At 41.1% G+C, this 24033-nt stretch overlaps 1 protein-coding gene across 7 annotated transcripts in view; it reads left to right on the top strand.

Annotated features, from left to right (window-relative positions):
• Positions 1 to 24033, top strand: part of slx4ip (SLX4 interacting protein) — a 70195-nt gene that overhangs the window by 8119 nt on the left and 38043 nt on the right. For all 7 annotated transcript variants that reach the window (XR_013132369.1, XR_013132370.1, XR_013132372.1 and 4 more), the window contains exons 3-4: positions 12640 to 12729; positions 13207 to 13327. Coding sequence is in view for 1 of the 7 variants with exons in the window: in XM_077012261.1 (XP_076868376.1) it covers positions 12640 to 12729; positions 13207 to 13327 (211 nt within the window). In the remaining 6 variants the exon portion in view is untranslated. The remainder of the gene's footprint in view (positions 1 to 12639; positions 12730 to 13206; positions 13328 to 24033) is intronic.

Here is a 24033-nt window from a genome sequence, read left to right as displayed (position 1 = left end):
TTATGACTGGTGGCTGCTAACACCAGGTATATTTACAGAAAGAAATAATTGTACACTGCAGGTTTTATAGGACTTGGGACTTGAAGTCTTTATACCCCTTTATATATACACCGTATTTTCTGGACTATAGAGCACACATACCAAGTTTTTTTTTATTTTTTATGGAAAATGTTGTATAAGCCGCATGTATCTACTGAACTGAATACAGTGAGTCCCTGCTTAACGACGGGTCTGGTTAATGACGGACCGGAGTTACGATTGACTTTTTTAAAATTACGCGGTGCACGGAGGAGCAGTGGCAGCACTGTGGAGTGTTGTGTACGATAAGCTGAGGCAGCGCAGTCTCCACCGCAGCCCATCTCGGCAACGCGATAGCTCTTTCTCACGCTGTACGCACGAGAACATTGTTCGTTTTTTTCTATACTGTATTTACGATCAAAACTTCTCTAAATCTAGGGTCGCGCTTAACAACGAAGCCAACAGATTTGGCTTTCAGCCGGTGTTGTGTCGAATTCCGACTCCCCTCGTTTATCTGCGTATAAAGACGCTACAGATGATATTGTCGATTTATGTTTCTATGCATAAATAGAATGCATAAAAAAGAGTTAGACTTTAATTATCCATCACAGCAAACTACATTATATATGTCCAAAGCCACACTGGCTCAAAGGTGTTAATTATTTTAAATAAAATACACACTGGCTATACCGAAGTTCACCTCTGCCCATGACTTTGCAGTATTACAGCAGTATTATGTCTAAATATCTAGTTAGGACAAAACTAGAGTGCTCTAGTTATACTAGAGTGAGCTAAGTTGTAGCTAATCTCTGTAACTCCCGAATATCATCTGTAGCGTCTTTATGCATGTGCAAACGAGGGGAATTTGGCACACATGTTGGTTTGAAAAAATTTCAAACCAACTGCTTATTCTTTCATTTACAATTTTGACCTACCACCTGATTCACTTTCTGCTCCATCCCTGGCGGGTGAAGAAACATCTACAGAAAAGCCCCACCTCAGTATAAGCCACATGGTTCAAATCATGGGGAAAAGAGTAGCGGCTTATAGGCCGGAAAATACGGTATATATAGTGCTGTGCAAAAGTTTTAGGCAGGTGTGAAAAAATGCTGTACACTAAGTAGAGATGCACCGATCTGCCTTTTTGAGGCCGATCCCGATTTCCGATTTCCTTTCAGTGAGATCTGCTGATCCCAATCCCGATCCTGGGCGGGGTTAAATACCAGTATTACCATATTACCACAAGCAAACAATGAAACATGGTTGAAATATATTTATTACCATTTTAAACAAACCATCTAAATAAACTACAACTTATCTACATAAACATACCAAATCTTATCAAAAATTAACAATCAAACAAATATTGCCAAAACTGCAATCATTAAAGTGCTAAAATAATAAATAATGCGGTCAAAACTGCTGTTATTGAACACTTACTAGAAAAAAACGTAATGCTTTGTAATGCTTAAATATAAAGGCAAATTACGCTTTATAAAGAGTAACATTTCAGCCTTATCCATGGATAATCTGTTCCTCTTTTCGGTCAAAATGTTTGAAGCAGCACTAAACAAACGCTCACTGTCCACGCTTGTGCAGGGAGAGGAAATCTCGTGCGACTTCGGCAAGTGCAGGGAAACGCTCTTTATTAATTTTCCAATACGAAAATGGTTGCGCACTCCGCGGAATCGTAGCCTCTGAAAGATAGCAACGCACTTGGGATGCTATCGGACTGTTCTCTCTGACCTCCCTGCTTTCCTCCAGTATTGCGTTGTAAAATGTAGATAATGACGGCACGGCCTTCGTGGTGTTTCTGTTGGCGTATCAGTGTTATCCTGACTGGGTCCTGGCATTTCTTCACCGAAACACTGGGTTAGCTGTGCACTCAACTCATCCATGAGCTCATCCCTTACCCTTGATTTTAATTCAGCGGAGAAATACCGGTCCTTGTATCTGACATTTAAAAATAACACATGATGAACACTAATGAAATATGTTGATTGTATTATTTTCCGCACTAAAATACGAGCCTAAAAGCCTTTACATTTTCTCAAAAATCGGTGTTGCGCTTTATAATTCTTGTGAGTTCTAAAATCTGTATAAAGTTGTTGACATTAGTAAGCGTACCGCTTGATTGGCTGCCGGATTACGTAAACTAGCAGTGATAAACCAATTAGAGAACATTACATAACACGCACCGTACATTTTACATTTACGGCATTTGGCAGACGCCCTTATCCAGAGCGACTTACATTTTTATCTCATTTTTATACAAGTGAGCAATTGAGGATTAAGGGCCTTGCTCAGGGGCACCTCAGTCATGACCTCAGGTCTGGGGATCGAACCCACGACCCTCGGGTCACAAGACCAGTTCCCTAACCACCAGGCCATGACTGTACCTGCGCTCGTTATGTCGATGTACTGTTGATGTACGTTATTATGTGTTTTATTTACAATTTTCTGTTTACTTATTTAACCATCATTTCCCTCCATCAATAAAAACAACAGCTTAATGACTACAATGAACTAGTGGCTCATTTCATGTACGTCACAGTTTCTGATGACAATAATCTAATGACCAGAGTGAAGTTAATATAAGCCGGTGCATTATGGTGCGGAAAATACTTTATATTAAAATGTTTCTGTGTATGTTATACTCAGGCATAAAAAGCGTAGTGTATTAAAAATACTATTTAAATAGCTATTTCCCCATCTCACCTCGGGTCTAGAAGTGTAGCCACACTGTACAGCCTCTCTGCCTCTATGGTGCTGAACTGCTGTTCGGTTGTTTCCAAATGGGTAGCTTTTGATGTTTTTACACCGTGATCCTTTTCAGAACTACTCTGTAAAAAACGTTTTAAAGCTCCGATTGCGGGTATCACGTCGGCAGCTGTAGCGGTGGAAGCACTAATTTCTTTAGTTAGCTCTTCGAATGGTGAGAGTAACGACACAATGTTTTCAATAACCCCCCACTGACTGGCGGTGATAGTGGCTGGTAAATCATATTCAACTCCGTAAGCACCCAACGCATGTTTTTGTTCCAATAGACTCTGTAACATATAATAGGTGCTGTTCCATCTTGTCGGAACATCCTGTTGAAGCTTTTTGACCGGTTGGTTCAGCCGAGTTTGTATACTCTGAAGGCGTGAATAAGCCAAAGATGAGTGTTTGAAGTGGCCAACTAGCCTATCCGTCTTCCAGTTGACACAATATCACTGATGCTGCGTTGTGACAAAATCCCTTCATTCACTACTAGCTGTATTGAATGTGCCATGCAGGGCAAACTCGGCAGTTCAGAATCGTGCATTGTCTCTCAAGATAACATGTATTTAATTTTTTGGAATTGACCACATTTGGAACATGCTGTCAAACTCTGCCATCAGAGCACTAGCTGTGTGAGAACCTGTGAACTCGCGTGCATGCAGAAGGACGCTACGTAGCTCAAAGTCTGCATCAATCCACTGCGCTGTTAAGCTTAACATGCAGGAGGGGCTGACGTCGGAACTCCATATATCACTTGTGAAACTCAGTGATGTGATATTACTTTTCATAAGTTGTTCTCTGTGGCCGTAAACCACTTGATACAGCTCTGGAAAGAGCAATATCTGAAAAGTATTTCTGACTGGGAATATCATATCGTGGATCCAGGTGGGATATTAAACGTCGGAATCCCACGTCGTCCACAACTGAGAAGGGCTGATTATCTACCGCTATAAATTCTATCATTTTAGCTGTTATTTATTTAGCCTTTTGGCTGTTGCTGCTGTACTTTTTGTACCGCTCAAATGTAGTCTGCACAGTTCGCTGGGTTATTTGTTTTTTGTTAGACACTCGCACTTCATCTGCTGTTCGCTGAAACTCGCTATATAAAGCGGCATGGTGCACTCTTAAGTGCCGAATTAAATTAGTTGTGTTAAATGCCGCCTTCTTCAATCCACCACGAGATACTTTACTCTTGCACATATTACAAAATGCCACGGACGAGTCCGTGTTACGACATTTTTGTCAGCATATGCGGTAAAATGATTGACTTGTTCTCCTGTGCTCTGTTGAAGATGAAAGTGTAATACAGTATGTCTAGTGGTCAGATAAGGTATTACACAAGACTAATGATGTAATTCTTGACTCTTCATCAAGCTGCGGTTATGAAGTGGTTATGAATTTGTTTAATGAGATCGGTCAAAATGGAGAGATATCGCCGATCCCGATCTTTTATTTTTTATTAAATATCGACTGATTCCGATCCATGTCCGATCTATTGTTCCATCTCTAACACTAAGAATGCTTTCAAAAATATAAGTAATAATTGTTTATTTTTATCAGTTTACAAAATACAAAGTGAGCAAACCAAAGAAAAATCTAAATCAAACCAATATTTCTTGTTACTACCCTTTGCATTTAAACCAGCATCAATTCTTATAGGGATTTTATAGGATTATAGTGAGGTATATGATCAACCAATTATACCAAACCGGTGCTAATGATCATCAATTTCACAAGTAGTTTGAAACACAGTCATAAAGTGAAACTGATACAGCAGTGTAGAAGGCTTAAAATTGGGTGAGGAACAGCCAAACTCTGCTACCAGGCTGAGGTTGTGGAAGACAGTTTCATGTCACAGGTCATACACCATGGCAAGACTGAGCACACCAACAAGACACAAGGTATTAATACTGCGCTAGAAGAAGCTTTAGAAGAAGCACTAAGAAACGGGCAACGTTGAGGACTGTAGATGCAGTGGTCAGCCAAGGAACCTTAATGCAGATGACAGACACATCAAGCTTATTTCCCTTTGAAATCGGAGGATGTCCAGCTGAGCCATCACCTCAGAACTGGCAGAAACCAGTGGGACTCTGGCACACCTATCTACTGTCCAGAGAATTCTGGCCAGAAGTGGTCTTCATGGAAGACTTGCAGCCAAAAAACCATTCCTTCGACAAGGCCAAGCGACTCTATGCACTATACACAAAAACATAGGAACTGGGATGCAGAAAAAGATGAGAGCAGGTGCTCTGGACTGATAAATCAAAATGTGAAATATTTGGCTGTAGCAGAAGGCAGTTTGATCGCCGAAGCGCTGGAGAGCGGTACAATGATATGTCTACAGGCAATAGTGAAACATGGTGGAGGTTCCTTGCAAGTTTGTCACTGCATTTCTGCAAATGGAGTTGGAGATTTAGTCAGGATAAATTGTATCCTCAATGCTGAGAAATGCAGCATCATGCAATACATTCAGGGAGGCGTATGATTGCCCCAAAATGTATTCTGCAGCAGGCCAACGACCCCAAGCATACAGTCAATGTCATAAAGAAATATCTTCAGCGTAGTAGTCCTGGAAGTGATGGTATGGCCCCCACAGAGCCCTGATCTCAACATCGTCAAGTCTGTCTGGGATTACATAAAGAGACAGAAAGATTTGAGGAAGCCTACATCTACAGAAGATCTGTGGTTAGTTCTCCAAGATGTTTGGAACAACTTACCAGCCGAGATCCTTCAAGAACTGTGTGCAAGTGTAACTAGAAGAATTTAAGCTGTTTTGAAGGCAAAGGGTGGTCACACCAAATATTGATTTGATTTACATTTGTTTTCTGTTCATTCACTACATTTTGTTAACTGATTAAAAAAACTATTAACACTTGAAAGCATTTTTGAAAGCATTCTTAGTTTACAGCATTTTTTCACACCTGCCTAAAACTTTCGCACAGTACTGTATGTGTGATGCTGGGATAGAGGCGGCAGGAGTCAGAGGCTGCAAACCGAATGCTTTATTGTCCTTTTTCAAACAAACTTAGGGCGTACTCACACTAGGCTCTGTGATCCGCCCGGACCCTAACCCTAACCCTAACCCTAACCCTAACCCTAACCCTAGCACGGTTGCCTGCCGAAGCACGGTTCGTTTGGCTAGTGTGAGCGCTCCAACCGTGCCCGGGCCCGGATCAGTTAACCGTGCTCGGGCCCGCTTTGAAGAGGTGGGCCAGGGCACGATTCATGTGGACTCGGGCACGGTTCGCTTCTAGTGTGAGCGCTATCCGTGCCCGGGCCCGCTTGGTGCCTCGTCTGATTGGTTCATTTCGCTGGAACTCAAACATGACATCAGTGATGCGACGCTCACGTTAAACAGCCATAGCGGCAAAGCGATTAGCAGACAATCGTTGTGTTAAATTATCGATAAATCTGTGCTTGCACCGTGTTTCTGCACTCCCAAAACGACTCCAAAAATACAATAAAAAGAGAATCGTGAACTCTATAGTGTTGTGCGAGCGCGCTTTTTTCCAAATAAAGCGGCGTTGTGATGACGTAAGCGTGCTCGGGCCGGGTTGCTGAAGCGAGTGTGAGTGCAGGCCAGAGGGGGAGTGGGGAGGGGGGATAACCGGGCCCCAGCACGGAACGAGCAAACCGTGCCTAGTGTGAGTACGCCCTTAAATACTCGGGCCAAAAGGCAACAATAACGGCCGACCCGGACGGCGAGGAGCAGGACGGTTTGGATGTTCCCAGTAAAAGGAGGAGATCAAGGAGAGATCCAGCACCTGGGAAGCCAGAATCCACGATCGCTCCTCTGGACTGTAACCCTCCCAGTCTACCAGATATTGCAGGGTCCTTCCCCTGCGTCTCTAGTCCAACAGCTGCCGCACGTGATATGCGGGACCTTCCGACAGCTACAGCAGCGGAGGTGGGACCGGTTTCCCCTCGGGGCTCAACGGCCCCTTGCACACCGGATTTAGAGCAGAGATGTGGAAAGCCCTGGACACACCTGGCAGGCAGATCTTGTACGTAACTGGATTAACATGCTGGGTAATGACATAAGGGCCTGCGTAGCGGTTGTTCAGCTTACCTCTGGAATCCAGCCTACTGTCACTGGTCGCTACCCAGACCTTGTCTCCCACTTTGTATGAGGGAGCCTTGCACCTCCTGTGATCCACCTTTATCTTGAAGTGTTTTACTGCCGCTTGTAATCACTGATGGGTATCCGCCCAGACTCTTTCGCTTCTCCTACACCAGTCCTCGATGATGGGCTGTTCTAATGAGGCATTGTTCCAGGGGTAAAGAGGAGGCTGGCGGCCTAGCACACACTCAAGCAGGGTCCTCCCTGTACTAGACCTGAACAAGGGAGTTTTCAGGTCAGTAATGTGCTCCAGGTGTCTGAGTACTCACTGCAGTACATGCGTAGAAATCTCCCCAGCTCCTGGTTGATCCGCTCCACTTGCCTGTTAGACTGCGGGTGGTAACCTGAGGTGATACTGACAGTAATGTTTAATTTTGCCTTGAACTTCCTCCATACTCGTGATGTAAATTGCGGGCCTCAATCCGAGACGATGTCCTCGGGTAAACCAAATTGCCTGAACACGTTTCAGAAGAGAAGATTCACCATCTCCCGTGCTGTGGATAAGCAGTGGTAAGGAGCGCACCATTTTAGAGAACCTGTCAATCATCACTAGGATGATGGTGTTCCCCTCATATGGTGGCAGGTCAGTCACGAAATCTAACGCAATGTGCGTCCATGGTTGCTTTGGTACCGGTAAGGGGAGCAGCTTACAAGCGGGCGGGACCTTGCTTTTTGCACACTCCGGGCAGGAGGCTACGTGCTGCAGGATGTCGCAGTGCATCCCCGGCCACCAATAGTGTGCACCCAGCAGCTGCGATGTTCGTGTTGAGCCGGGGTGCCCTGTCCCCAGTGACGAGTGCGCCCAGCTGATCAGAGCTGTGCACTGAGCCAGTGGCACGTACTTACGATGGGGAGGACATTGCGGATAAGGGTTGGCTGTCTTGATGGCTCTGTCGATCTCCGACTCTACCTGAGGAAACATTTCGGTGGTAGAACCGGGTCCTCACTCGTGGACTTGGTGCTGCCAAGAAATGAGCGAGAGTGTCAGCGTGGTTGTTTTTTCTCTCCGGGTCTCTAGGTAACCTGATACCGAAACCGAGAAAAGGAACAGGGACTAAAGCGCTTGGCGAGCGTTTAACCTTTTCATGCTTTTCAGATATTCCAGGTTATTTTGGTCTGTTATAACAGAATAGATGTCTTGCCCCCTCTAGGCAATGCCTCCATTCCTTGAAGGTGAGGTGCATAGCTAGCAATTCACGTTCTCCAACACCATAGTTGCATTCAGCCGAGCTTAGTTTTTTTAGAATAAAAGGCGAGGGGTTTCAGCGCGATGTATTTTTTGAAGCGTTGCCCACTCCTACTCCTACTACGTAGATCAGCCAGGGGATTAGCTATTTGGCTAAATGCTCAGATGAACCACCTATAAAAGTTTGCGATGCCCAGGAAATGCTGAAGCTCGCGCCGTGTGTGCCAGGTTGCATGTGGACGAAGCCTGGCCTATTGATGTAACCTAGGAAGTTTACCTCGGAGAGGGTAAACTCACACTTCTCGAGCTTGCAATATAAGTGATTGTGCCCAGGACTTCTCACACATCACGCACGTGTTGATCCAAGGTTTGGGAATAGATTAGGATGTCATCAATGTAAGCGACGATGCATCTATTCAGGTACTCCCTCAAGATCTCATTAATAAACGCCAGGAAAAATGACCATGGTGTACGGCAAGACCCTGTACTCAGTGTCCTGTAGATGTACTGAACGCCGTTTTTCACTCATTCCCCTCTCTAATGCCTCTTCACTAAGAGGGAATTGGGTCTACGCACGGGCACAGACCTCCGTCCTCCTTCTTCACAAAGAAGACGCTGGCCGAGGCAGGCGAGGTGGAACGATATAGCCCTGCACTAAAGCCTGCCTGACGTACTGACTCATTATCCGGTCCTCTTCTTGGGACAGCGGGTAGACATGCCCCCTGGGTGGTAGTGTTCCTTCCTTGAGGACTATAGTGCAGTCCCACAGGCGATGAGGAGGTAGCTGGGCTGCCTTCGTGGTTTGTTGCATATCAAACCTCAGCCAAGTCTGTGTTCTGAATTGGGGATCACCTGGGGGTTGGCTATGTTCGGGTTCTCTATACTAGTGGTCTGGACCATAACTCGGGGCTTACTCTGAGCGCATCTGTATGGTGTGGATCACCTAAGGATGCGGCCCGTGACCCACATAATGATCAGATTGTGAAGCCTGAGCCAGGGGAGCATGAAGATCTGACCTAGCCATCATCTCAGGGAAACATGAATATCTTTGAATACACACATGTTGCCCTGGCATGTATTTGACACACCGGTCATTGTCTATGAGTGATCTATCTCCCCCTAGGGGAGAAGTGCATCTGAGTATGTATCCGAGTATGTAAATGTATGTTCGCTTCTTTCCCACAAGAAATGTTAATTCCAGGCTTTTCTACTTAAAATGGTAACATGTTTGGATGGTGACGTTGGATGTGGGAACAGCAATGCTTGAAAGTTCAAGCTAACAATTCCTGTGATGTCTGCCAAATATATGACAACAATATATTCTAGCATAGCACTGGCCTCCTTTTTTTATTACCAGGAAGCATTAGACCTGAGTTTTTACAATATTACCACTTATAGGTTTTAATAACAAGACACATTTCAATTCAAATGGTACTTCAAATATTTTTCATGTCAATCAATTTTGCCTTCTTTTAGTGGAAAGCAGACTTTTGGATTGACTGCTATTTTAAGAGTCAAACAGTGAGCCATCTATGGGCTTTAATGTCATGAATGCATTTAAGGAATAGGTATGTTTTTGTTGTTTCATTTTAACCTTAAATATTCTTTCCATTTTATGTCACACCTGTATGACTTGAGTATATGCTGAGTATTTTTTCTTGTGAGGTTTCTTGTTTATTTATAAACAAATTTTAATCATGAATCTAGACCATAATTCATTTAGTAGGCCTACAGATCTATGCGTTGTGGGTTTTTGTCTTCTTTTTTTTGGTGAGCATTTTATTCTTTGGTGGGGTGGTGTGGGGGTGTGGGTATTCCTTAGTTTTCCAAGGCTTTTGCTCATGTTTAAACACAAAGCAGCAATTACAGCAAAATATGCTTTCATGTGAAAAACAAAGCTATTTGGCAGTATAATTTGGCCTTAACCGCCTGTCAGTGCTAATACTGTGCTGTAATCCCATTTGACTGGAGATGAATTTGGAGGTTAGGAGCCAACTGAGAATGTTGGAGTCATTTTATTTACTCAATCACTGGAGGCTCTTCCAGCAGTGGGTAATATAAATCATTGCTTATGGGCAAAGATGGAGTGAGACAGAAGGCAATAAGGTCGAGTACTGCCAGAGAGTGTGTGAGAACAATAGGCCTTACCATACACACCCTAATTCACTTCCTCACGTCATCTTTCCCCAGCTGGCCTTGAAGAAACACCTAATAGTACGCATTATCCACACTAGTACTCAAAGTTGTGTATAATAACACAGCTATAAGTAGTACTATATAATGCCCTGATTTTACACTTGTGTCATCACCATGTTTTTTTTTCCAGTGTGTGCAATCCTGTGGGCATAATCCTTGTCCTGACCTGCCAGTTGCTCTCTGGTTCAAGAGGCATACAATATGGATGGAGTGACGTGACTTGACTTGACTAAAAAAGAAAAAAGTTCATAGCTCTTATGTTTGTTCCCCTTTGGCACCAAAGAAATCTCCTATGTGGTCACCCAAATATCTTGAACTTCATGGAAAAACTGTTCTATGAGTGCGCTTGTAACTAGGACTGTATTGTGCCAAACTACAAATGCCTACTGATAAAGCACTTGTTTCATCTTCTCTCAAAATGTTGAAACAATTGATGGGTAGTATATGCTTTGAGATGTATTCATAAGGCTCCTTTGATGTGGTGTGATCACTTTGTCAGTAGTAGTAATTGCTGTATTAAGGACTTCAGGGCCCCTAGAGGTAGTAAACTAATTATCACTGATTACCATGTCCTGCTGTAGCTTACAGGAAACTATAACCACAAACACTGCCATTTTTAGTAACCACTAAACATCAGTAAATATTAAGCAATAACATTTAGCAAAAAATAAAAGCAGTCTGAAAACAATCCTGGCAAAAACAAACTTGGCCCTAACAGAAAATACTAAAAGGATTACATACAAATGTTATGTTGCTTGAATTAAATTGATCTTATTAAGCAGCAAATTATGCAACATTTAACTTTTTTTGCGTCTCAAACTAAAATACGTCTTGTATGGTACATTTTATGCTGAAGTCAAAGTCTTTTTTAGAACATTTCTATCAAGTAAATTTAACTGTACGTTTTGTTAATCATATTTTACTTATTAATAAGGCTGCTGTTACACATAACGTATGAAAACAAGCATACATCTAAACCAGGGGTGCCCACACCTTTTCAGCTTGCGAGCTACATATACAGTAAGTATGTCAATCAAAAGACAACCGTCAGTGCAGATGGATGATAGCCTGTCATTCATCTCTTTTTTGTCATTCATCCCCTACTTTTTAATGTCATGCGATCTACCCACACTTCCTTCGCGATCGACCAGTAGATCACGATCGACGTATTGGGCACCCCTGATCTAAACTCTTTAATGTATAAGTTTTGCCTGTATTTGCCCTGAGGAACATCCTTCTTCAGTGTCCAGTAGGTGTCTGCCCGAGGGATCCACTTTCTCTAGTACTGCTTTTCCATATTATCCATAATAACAATATGGTGGTACAAACAATATGAATGAATGATAAATTCATACTGAAACTTATTTGGATAAGGACAAACCTGTGTCACAATTGCCCATCTGCAAGACCAAAAACAAATATCACACTTTCATACTATTTGAATTTGCTAAACAACACTAGGACTTCTTCAACTTATTCTGTTGTCCAGATCTTGGGCTGCAGTCACTGCAGGTGGATGTCCCAGTGTTGTAAAGCCCTGTAGATTACATTATTAATGTTTTTAACATTACCATGATGTGGCACTAGTGTTTATATTGTACTTTGGATCATTGCAGTCTGTTTGCGGGTGGTCCAGTGCACACAGGGACAGACCCACACATGCGCTCATGTGTAAAATATAATCAGGCCAGCACAAAAATTGGAGATGTAACGACCCCTTAAGGGTCCATGACAGCTCTGGCTCTCCTGCTCCTGTGTGACTTATTGTGCCTGACATGGTTGTGCAGTGCCCTTGGAATTCTGCTCTTCACACAAGGGGTCTTCTACTACCCCAAACGTCTTTATCCCCATGCCCCCACTGTGTTTACATGAGCTAACCGCTTACAGCGAAGCTTTAAGCAGTGTTTTTCTATGAAACACTAATCCTGTTTTACTTCTACGTGATGATTTGTTCCTATTTATGTGCACAGCAGTGGATACATTATATGCACATGCTTTAAGGCAGGTTTGGAGATGGTGTCATTGCAAAGATTAATAAAATGACCTGGATTAAAATAGACCATGGGCACTTCAGACTTGACTTTATGCATGTCTGGGTAGCCAGAGGCTGTGTGAGCTTTGTCCTCTATGTAAAATTTCCAGTAACTTGATTTATATGCAATAGGTCAAACACAAAACATGATCTCAGTATTGGGTTTTTGTTGTATGTGTGTGTGAGAGAGTGAGTCAGTAATCTGAATCCAATATTGAAATGTCTCTTGTCTCTCTCTCTCTCTCTCTCTCTCTCTCTCTCTCTCTCTCTCTCTCTCTCTATCTATCTCTCTCTATCTCTCTTTTTCTCTCTAATCTCTCACAGTGTGGAAACTTTGCTGTCCTTGTAGATCTTCACATCCTACCTCTAGGTAGCCAAGATAACAGCAGCAGGTTTTCTCAAGAGAACAAAGAGGTATGGAACTAACTCTACGTGTGGCCTTTGTGGCCTTAGATAGTAAAGTAAATAATCACTTTATAGTAATTACCTTTCCCTTTTTATTGTTTTATTTGTCTGTGTTTTTGTCCATTATGCTCAACAGCCCAGTTATGGTTTTGTATGTCTAAGTTTTTTTTTTTACGAGGACATTTTACTCTCGTGCAAGGTGTTTCTCCTTGGCTTATCACAGTATTTAGTTCCGCAATGCTACTGACATTATGAAAATGAACAAACCTCTGTTAAATCCCAAATTAAAAAGCATGTGTTGCCTCACTGTTTTGCACATGTATATATTTATGGCAGCACAGTTCATGTTTGGTGTTGTAGTGAAAAATGCATGATGTTTACTAGCATTTAAAATGACACTCGAGATGTCTGTTAAATTTGACCTAGCCATCAAACTAACAAACCCTGTGTGTTTGGAGAGTGAGTAGTCTTTACTTCTCCTTGCAGGAAGTGGGTGCTCTGATAAAAGATGTCATAGAACAGAGGGTGAGGCGATTTCCTGAGGCCAGACTGGGGCCATCCAAACATAGAAAAGAACTCTCACCTGACAACCCGTTGTGCCTTAAAGGTATTGTAGACCAAATTTTTGAATTCCAGAATATTCTTGTTTTAGAAGTTCATATTTAATATCATACATTTTAATTTTGAACTATTGATAAAACTACTGATGAATATGTAAAGTAATATCTGTGAATATTGTTTTTGCAGCAAAAGCCAGTAGTATTGTGTCCAAGCCTCAACTGCATTATTATCTATATTATTGCAAATTAACATTATTATGAAGCTATATAAAGGTAAATTTTTTTTTTTATACCAAAAAATCTGTGTACTTTAACTGTCTCAAATATTTATATCAGTAGTTAGTGAAAGTGAAGCTGTTTTCAACAGAGACAACTATTTTAATGAACAGTGCTGACTAGGCCTGTCGCGATAATTACATTATCGACTGTACGATAATTTTTTTTACCGCGATCATTTTTGCTGATGTCGATAATTGGCCATTGGGTTTCCGCGCACATTTGTTTACATGAGAATGAATCGCAACTACGTTAGATTTCAGAAAGGCATGTAGTGCTGCTCTCTCTCGCACCCCCTCCCCCTTAAGGGAAGACGAATTTGTGATCAGAGAGCTACATCTACAGGTTAGAAAATGAGTGCAGTACACGGAGAGCGCATGCGTCAATAACAGTGCCTCCACACACACACACGGAGATGTGTTCGCGAACGTATTCGAGGCTAATAGGACTCGAAATGATTAGAAATAATTCGCTTTTTATCACATTATTTAATGGTTGTTTATTATAGTGACCGTAGTGCATGGGTTAAAGTTCTCCGTCACTACGACGGATTTCCGTCATTTTGTTTTTTTGGGGAAAAAATCTGTCATCATAATAAACCACACACGCGCGTGCTATCTGTTTTGAGGCCGAAATATGATCCTCTCACTGGCGCTCATCAGCGCTGGATGGATGACGGCGGTGTCACTTGATTGACTTGCAGGTCATCCCGCCTTCTGATTTTCAGACATTACGCAGAAAAGTTACCTCCCTCCTGCCTGGCTGGATTATACTTTCGCGAGTGACCGTAGAGCGCGACTCCGCACAAGAGTGCTGGAATTTAGGCTAAAGTACTTGAAAATGCTTGAAATTGTAACTACTTCGTTTCATAACAAATATCTGTCTGACTGAACAGTCGTCTTGTATTACGTTAACAAATACGAGCCTCTTGTAATTCCAGGACGAAACAAGAGAGAACGTGAAGACGTTAAGATTGGGCGCTTTGAAAGTAAACAACCATTAAATAATGTGATAAAAAGCGAATTATTTCGAATCATTTCGAGTATATGTATAAATATTTAACCTAATTAAGTTTAATAATTAGGGAAATATTGAAATGGACCTTGAAAGTGACGTACAACTGCTTGAATTCCACCTTATAAAGGTGTATAAACTCCGCAAACATGACCCGCGTTGCCGATTCGCGAGGTCGTGCACCTCTCCAATTTTGTAACTTCGCGTGCCGCGCCTCAGCGCAATGAACAAAGTCATGTTTGCAGGGTGCGTTTCTTCCATTTAAAATGTCAACTTTTTTATTTCTAAACCAATTTAACATGCATGGTGGTGTTCTGTTTGTATTTAAAAGCTCTATCCAGTGGTGTGATTTAATTTGCCATTTTTGGACATTTAATTTTTTTTTAACATACCTACTTAGCAGGTAATCTTACGGCTTATCTTTTTGCGATAGTGAATCTGATAAAAAGAAGAGAGCTTCATACCTTTTAAAACTCACCAGGATTCACTAAATTTGACTTGATCTTTAAATAATTTTCTGGAGGAGCACCCCCAGATAACTCCATTATATAAACATTTATGTACATTTATTGCTCAGGTGTTGCATTTTGTCGCTTCATAGATTCTCTCTTCTCTCCTTACACAGGCTGTTTAGATAAATATATTTTATAAATGTGTTTATTGTGTAGAATTAGACAAGAGGCCTTGACCCAACTACACCACATTTTCAGTAATTGCTGGCATTGTCTTTTGCTAGGAAAGATTTTCAGTCAAATGAAAATTTCTTGCTTTAACCCATGCCGTAGCGCGTGACTCCGCCTACCTCCGCGAATGGTGGATGCGTTTATACTTGCTTTTCTTTGCAGTGTTGTTCGAAACGATATGTGGTAGTATAAGAAACACCCCTCAAAAACAGGGGAATGAACATTTACCTGACGCATTTTAATGTTGCTTTGTGTTTCAGGTTTGAAAAGTGCTGGAATTTGTTCGTTTCACAACAAATATCTGTCTGACTGAACAGTTCTCTTGTATCACGTTAACAAATATGAGCCTCTTGTAATTCCAGGAGGAAACATGAGAGAACGTGAAGACGTTAAGATTGGGCCTTTTGAAAATAAACATCCATTAAATAATGTGATAAAAAGCTAATTATTTCGAGTATATATATATAGATTTAACTTAATTAAGTTTAACGTGCTGGGTGTTATTGAAATGGACCTTTAAAGTGACGTACAAGTGCTTGAATTCCACCTTTTAAACGTGCATGAATCCTGCAAACATGACTTTGTTCATTGTGCTGAGGCACGGCGCGCTCGAAGTTACAAAATTTGAGAGGTGCACAGGGTTGCCAGGTCCTACAAAAATTTCCCGCACAAAGCCAGTGTTAAACCCGAAAATAAACCACCATTAAATAATGTGATTAAAAGCGAATTATTTCGAATCATTTCGAGTATATGTATAAATATTTAACTTATTTAAGTTTATCGTGCTGGGAAATATAGAAATGGACCTTTAAAGTGACGTACAAGTGCTTTAATTCCACCTTGTAAAGGTGCATGAACCCTGCAAACATGACTTTGTTCATTGCGCTGAGGCGCAGCGCGCGAAGTTACATAATTCGAGACGTGCACGACCTTGCGAATTGACAGCGCGCGACGCCCTCGCACATGGGCGGAGCCACTGCGATTACGTCATTTTCGCCGCGTGGACCTTCGTGCCGCTTGCGACGCGTCAAGTATAAATATAATATCGTTTATCGCGATTTCTGGGACAATGTATCGTTCTGAAAATTTTGTTATCGTGACAGGCCTAGTGCTGACAAAACTTTCACACCCAATTGTATTTATTATAAATTAAAGATGAGTAAACCATTAATAACTATAAATTCCAGAGTTATAGGATTAAAGGTTATTAGGTTTTAATTGGAACACAAACACGTCTAATTAATAATTACTTTCCACAACAAAACATAAATAAATAAAGCAAATAAATTAAAAAAAGAAAACCGCCTGTTTTGTTGCATATCAAACATCAAAAACTTCAGAACTGATCCTTGCCTTGCCCTAATAAATATAAATAAATATCCCCAAAACTCCCCCGGTGGAGCAGACAGATGATGTTGCTAGGAAAAGGAAGGTCATGGGGTCGATTCCCAGGGAGCACATGTACTGTCATACTGATAAATATGTAAGATACTCTAGATAGGAATGTTTGCCAGATACGTTAAAATGTTAAATGTTTAACCATAAATGCCACCATAAATGAGAAGTAAACTAGCATTCTCAGCTGTTTTGCTCTTATATGTGTATAGTTTACTCTGTATATGTTGCTGTACACATTACATAATGCTGCAGTAGTGAAGCAGTGTGCTCTCTGATATGATAGAGAGGTTGTGGCCTCATAGAAACTATTCTAACAGAACTATAGATATTCATTGCAATTTTACTATCATTTCCAATTTTAGCATCATTTCCATAGTATGTAAATAACAATGGATTTAGCAGAATACAAACATATCAATCTGAGGCAAGGTTAGCACACTTTATAGCTGCCACACATATTACATATAGCTGCCTCTAGCCATCGATTTACAAATTCCCTATGTCACTGATGTCATCAGTAAATATAGCTTCTGATACTCATATATTTATTTTCAATAATAATATTTGCTTTGCACTAGCCTACGAGATAGTATCAAGATGTATATGTTTGCACTGTTTATTCAGACTGTCAGCTGAAAATTAGCTAACTGTAAATGAGCTGTGGTAAATCTGAAGTCTTTTACATGTCTTAAGTGCACTGGGGAGGTAGTCTCTCATATAAAAATACTCCTAGCTTTATCTTTGAGACAGTAAAAATATGTATTACTGAGATCCACCCTGTCCATCCCACATCCCATAGTCCCCTCCCCTCCCCCAATGCTTGGTTGCAGTAGTTGAAAATTGCATTAAAATGTGATTGATCTAATGAATTCCAGCTTGTTAACAGTAGGCCATGTTTGCAAGTCTTGAAAATCATACTAGTTTTCTTACCTGGCAAACTGGAACTGGTTAGATTAATTTTGACATGTTCATGTCATGCTCCTGTGATGTTTTTGAGCCAGTTGTACACATACAAAGGAGAGGAACCTTTCCTGACTGGCCAGCATAGCTCCAAATTAACAACAAAGAGGTGTAAACCATCTAATGAAAGCGCACTGTGTTTTACTGTGATGCAATCATAGCCATTTATGTCTGCAGCATCGCTGCTTTGATTGAACCTTCTTGGACAATTCCACTGCTCACTCATTCACTTTTACTTGTATTAGTTTAATGTGCATAATTAATATTCTGCACACATTGAATAGATTGCATTATTCATTTTTTTCTGCTTCATGCCATTTTATTAGCTGCACAGCTGTTTGTTCAGACATCCTCTTGCCCTTACCCTGACCAGTAAACATAACAAACATCAGTCCAACCAGCCTTTCTCCCACTCACCTCGTGCTCTCTATTCACACACAGTCTTGAAAAGGTCAGGTTTGGGAAGGGTGTGATTGCAAAACATCATGGGGAATGCATGAGATACCTGGTTGCTGAATGCCATCAGGCGTGGACTTAGAAAAACAGAACTAGTCAAGACTCGGCAGCTCTCTTCCACACCCTGGGTGTGTCCGAGCTTCTCCAGCTGCTGAGATAACGCTGGTGGACTGTGACTGTGCTCCTGCTCACATGCAGCATGTTGTGGTTTTGCCCTTGCAGGCCTAGATAGCTGCTATTGTGTTCTTTTGATGCCTTAATGTTGATACTCTTGCTTCTCAAGTGAATACAGGAGTGCTGAATACCTTCATTGTCTGATTCACAGCACGGCCTGGCTGACTACATGATTAATTAAGCAATTAATTTTTTTTTTATCTAAAAGGCAAAAACATGAGTAATTCTGTAAGAAAGTTGTCTTTTATTTGCAGGCATTCATAGCAATATATGTTTAATCTATTTTTTGTAATGATGGTAATTTTGATCCTCAAGTCAACATTGTCAGGACAAGTGAAAGTAAATAAAATATATATAGTCTTTAGTGTATAGTGTATCATGTGTAAAAATATGAAAGTATAATGCATATGTATTATATAGAAGTATTTGATCCCATAAATCTTGATTCAGATCTCCTGCTTTTGGGATTCTTCTGGAATTCACTTTAGTTGGATGATATTATGACAGTGGGTGAATGGTAATCACTAGGGAGTCCCTGCGTTTGCTGTTCCCTTCAGGCGCTAAACGTACAACCGAGATTCACTCTTCCCTTCTTTTTTTTAACCATATTGCTGCATATCAGGTTGCCTAGGTAGCACAAAAACAGCTGAAGGCCAATCCCAGCATTCCCTGCCTGATTCCCCTTGTCATGTTGTCCTTTTGTTCATTTGATAAGCTGCAGTCAGATTGACGACAAGAAAGCAAGTGTTAGTTTATAGTTCTAATGCACATACACTGCCAACTCCCAAAACAAAAGCATGAAAAAAGTAATCTATAATTTTTGTATAGGAGAAGATCAAAATGCGCATAAATATATTTAAGGATTAAATTCAGCACTAAAATTATTATAAAATAAACTACACACTAACCAGAAATAGACTTCTGCGGTGCATTCATGAGCACTATAGAAATGGCTTAGGATGCGTTTAGTTATTTAGTTATTTATTTATTATTATTTATTTATTCTTCTCTGATGTCTGTACAGGTGGTATGTGAGTTTGGTCAGGGCAAAGGGCAAAGGCCTTTTTTTTTTTTTCTTCCTTTTTTTTTTTTTGGAAGGCCCATGAATTATTGATCAGTTTTGCTTCATTGACGTGTTTATGGTGAGCCACTAAATCAATGGTCCTGCAGAATCAATAGGTCAAAATGAATCATCAGCTAGCTAATCATAAGAGATGAACCACACTCAGTCGGACTGAGTAAATCTTGAAATATAAAGTTCAAATTATCCTGAGATTTAACAAAGAGATTTAACAAATATATTCAATCTTGTATTGGAGATTTATATGTCTGCATAGGTATACATTTCTTTGAATGACACATAGACAGAAGAATAAAATTTGCATAATTGTAAATAATCTCGTCTCTCATACTAGTTAGCTATGTTTTAGTAATTGGAGCTTGATGGCTAGTAGCTGACATTTACCTATACTAGCTAACATTAACTGCTCCATGGCTTCAAGTAGGCATACCACTGTATATGTTTGAGCTTGGATTGTAGAATAGGGCAGTCTGACAATGAATTTTTACTATGACGAATGTTGAAGACATGCACAATCTCCCTTTCAAGTGAGTCCTAAAGATTGTGATCTTCTCCTACTTGTGTTTCAAAACTAAAGAAAAAAGAAAAAAGTGATGGCCAGTAATAAAGTAGTAGTACATCCACAGACCAACAGAATGATTGCTTTCAAGATGGCTGTGCTGATTGGCACATTATACTGTGTGTATTTACTATAACTTTAGTTGCATGTGTGAAGCATTTTAAAAACAATTTGATTAATGTCAAAGTGACTGCTATACACAGTCAGATATTTCTCAAATCAAAATGATCTGGCAACTTTATTGGACATTGATTAGCACTTTCATTGGTTATATGACAGATCTATTCATGCACTTGTGTTTCACTCTGGTTGCACAAAAAAATCCACTTATTTCTATCTCGCAAGGTATTGCAGCATAAACTGTTATCATTGGCATATATAATAGAACATTAAAAACCTACAATACAAGTAGCAAACCATGGAAACAGGTGACTGAGGCAGTCACACTATCTAGTGAAGAACATTGTGCCTTTTACAGCTGTGTACAATGTGTGACACTGATGCACTCATTGTGTAATGAAGTTGCCTGTTTTTTTCTAATGCCAAATGATGAGGATTGCACTGTTTATATTTTAATCTTTTAGCGTACATTTTACTACTGCAGCATTTGAAAAATCGGTGTTGTTTAACTTGTGTTTCTTGGATACCAATTGCAACATTGTTTAATTGTTAAAATTAAGTTTAACTCTGGGTTTATCATTTTTGAAAGCTCTCTTTAATGCAGTATTGCATTTTAAATGGTGCAAATGGGTAAGTAAAATGTAAATGTGCCGTATTTTGTCAATTGTGATTTTTACACCGCAATCGAAATTTGTCCTCCGCTTTTAACCCATCTGTGCAGTTAGAACACACACACACACTAGTGATTACTAGGGGGCTGTGGATCACACGTGCCCAGAGCGGTGGGCAGCCCTAGCCCGGTGCCCGGGGAGCAGTTGGGGTTAGGTGCCTTGCTCGAAGGCAGCTCAGTCATGGCCTCAGGTCTGGGAATCGAACCCACGACCCTCCAATCACAAGACCAATTCCATACCACCAGGCCATGACTGCCCCAGTCTATAGACTTATATCCAGTCTATATCAAATCTGGATATGCTTGACTGTACACGATTGTGTATCATGATTGGGTATTCAAAAGATTGTGATATGTTTTTGTGGAAAGATCGCCCACTGCTATTGTAGGTTTTTTCACTTCTTAATCAAAAATAATTTTACCAGATTGACTACGTCTTGTCAAATGACAGCTGTTTCTAAGCTCCTATTAGATTGAACACTATCTATAGCAGGAGTGGCCAACCTGCGGCTCACGAGCCGCATGCGGCTCTTTGCCTGGTTTCATGCGGCTCCCCAGCCGGCCCGCGCTCTCACCTGCACTAACGGTCTGTGTCGTGGCCCGGTTACCTCATCAGCTCTGAGGACGACAGACTGCTATACCTTTGTGGTGCGCGGTTTGTTTACAAGCCTAGCGAGCCGCTATAACCGGCGTGGTGGAAACCGTGAGACTAGCGGCATGAAGTATCTGTGCTATTGTGATTCTGCTTTGAGTCTCGTTGGTGAGACACGGTCTTCTGTCACACGTTTTGGAATAAACCACATACGAGGTGCAGCAAAGGCACCGCAGATGACTGAGGGAGGCTTCAAAACTACTGCTGCTGTCTGTTCTCTTCTTCCTAAAGGTGAGCGCAGGTCAGTGGTGCTGTAACGAGTGTTGATAACGGAGTTTGTCCACTTTTTACCTAGAAAACAACAGTTGCGTACATAACAGAGCTCGTAGTGTGCGTGCACGCATGCGTGAGCAACCTCGCCGTGCCGTGGCCCACCTCCTCCAACCGTGCCAAAGTCCTGAAGCATATCACGCCTTATGTTTATATTGAAGATTGTGTTTGTTTTTTTTTTATGTGCTGTTCGCTTAGCTTGAGTTCACCCTGGTGTTTTTGTCAAACGTACATGAGATGAAAACACTGCTTCCGAGTCAGGACAAGATCATTTCAATAAATGATTTGTGTCAAGTTTGCTCTCAAAATGGCAGGGAAATAATTCCTATGAAAAAAAAGGGGGGTGGGGGGGGGGTTCGGTGCCTTGCTCAAGGGCACCTCAGGTCTTGGAATAGAACCCAGGACCCTCCGGTCACAAGACCGGTTCCCTAACTACCAGACAATAACTGCCCCCACACTGTTTATTCACAATAAATCTGAGCAGAGGTGCATGTGCGTGTGCGTGTGTGTGTGTGTGTGAGAGGAAGGGATGGGTGATGTTCAAGTGTGCCCGTGTGTATGATGTGGCTCTTTGCTGTAACACAGTAAAAAAAAAGTGGTTCTTGGTCTGTGATGGGCTGGTCACCCCTGATCTATAGAGTGGATATCTCTGAGCATTTGAACTAGAGCATTCCGGGCCAAGCAATGGAGGATAATGGAGTTTGCTCTACAGTCTTCGTCCTCTACAGGTTTCCTGCTTAATTCTGGCCAGGGAGTTTTGGACCCATACATTTGTAAAGCTGCTTTATGACATGTAAAAAGTGCTATATAAATAAATTTGAATTTGACTTAACAAAGGTGCATCTTATAGATATATTTGTCAACACAGGCTATTTATCTCAATGTGAGCTGATGAATGCTAATTATAAGTGTCTAAAGTTTAATCAGCTCATTGTGTGAATGTTGTGACAGTTAAGTGGAGTTTTTTTTTTGGAGTAGGCCCTTTATTTAGCTTCCTGTTTTGCTTATGCGTGATTTGCATTTGAAAGTAGAGACACCAGTAACTGAGGTTCATGAAATGTCATATTGTCATGGTGATGTCATGGTGGGCCATTCCTAGCTTCCCTGTTTCCATGGTTTCCTGCTTTGTTTAGATTCACTTCCTTGTTTTTATTTCCATTTGCTTATGGAAAACTATAACAATAAGGTGTATCCTATATGCTGATCTTAATAGTACAGGTTTGGCAGGTTAGAACGCAAAATGTTAACGTACTAAATGTTAACGTTAACAGCTAAATTAAATTGAGCTGCTTTCTGCTGGCTCGCTAATTAGCTACCTACCTTACCTATGAAGGCCAAACACTACTTTATAACTTTATATTAACATGTGTTTCTAATTGATTTCTTACTAAAACTATTTGTTTGGTAATTATTGTACTTGAAGGTATATGTACAGTCGACTACAACCGTCGCCGATGAACAGTCTGTCAGGGCTGGCTCGGATTCCACACCATCTATCTCCACTAGGGGCACCCGAGTCAGCCCTAGACTACATCCATGCAATCAGCAATGATCGTCTCACCTGTTGCCATGGCTTTTTAAGGAAGCTTTTGGAGACGGATCATTGCTGATTCGTTTTGGTTATGCCGTCATGCTATCAGCCTGCTCCTTCATTCCCCGAAGTTGCATTTCTCAAAGTTGCAAGGTGTCTCGCCACCTTTCTCTCTCTTGCTTGTCTTTCACTTATGGCGCATTTCCACTAGGGCCTGCTTGGCGCGGTACGGTTCGATACGGGTCGCTTCGCAACGGAACGGTACGGTCGCGTTGTGTTTCCATTACAATGGTGAACCACCCCAATGTGGGTGGAGTCGCTGTTGGCGCGCGGGTTGTAGTGTCGTGACATCATTTGTATGCGACCACAACACCGGCACAACACCCCTTAACAAATAGCATTATTGTATCTTATTTATCTTTATCTTCATTATTGTATGTGGTTGCTCTAATTATTGATAATAATTTGGTATTACTCAAACAGGCTGAACACACCCTGCATAAAAAGCATCAGTCATACAATCAAATGAAATCAAACTTTATTATGAAATATAGATATTTAAAGTACAACATATGTAAATAATATAGTTATAGTTTTAAAAAGTGCAAAAAGCAAATATATACGTATAGCTTTATATGAAATAAATATTTATAGTACTACAAGCAACATTTTGTGTGCTTTTACTGGCGTCTGTCTTGCATGGTGTTCACAAGTTCGCCAAGCACCCCGAGGAAAGCCCGGTTGAAGGAAACATTTTCCGCCAACTCCGCTCGCCTCGTCAGTGGAAGGGGAATCTTGAACGTAAAAAATAACAAATATTAAACACAAGCATTCCCGTGAAAGCAACAACAATATAGCGTAACTGCACAAAATGTGTAGCACGTCATCGCTGCTATGGCTACAGCTAAC

Source organism: Brachyhypopomus gauderio, chromosome 1 (assembly GCF_052324685.1).
Source record: "Brachyhypopomus gauderio isolate BG-103 chromosome 1, BGAUD_0.2, whole genome shotgun sequence".
Lineage (NCBI taxonomy): Eukaryota > Metazoa > Chordata > Actinopteri > Gymnotiformes > Hypopomidae > Brachyhypopomus > Brachyhypopomus gauderio.
The sequence above is the reverse complement of the archived record's forward strand: the minus strand, read 5'-3'. Positions and strand labels throughout refer to the sequence as shown.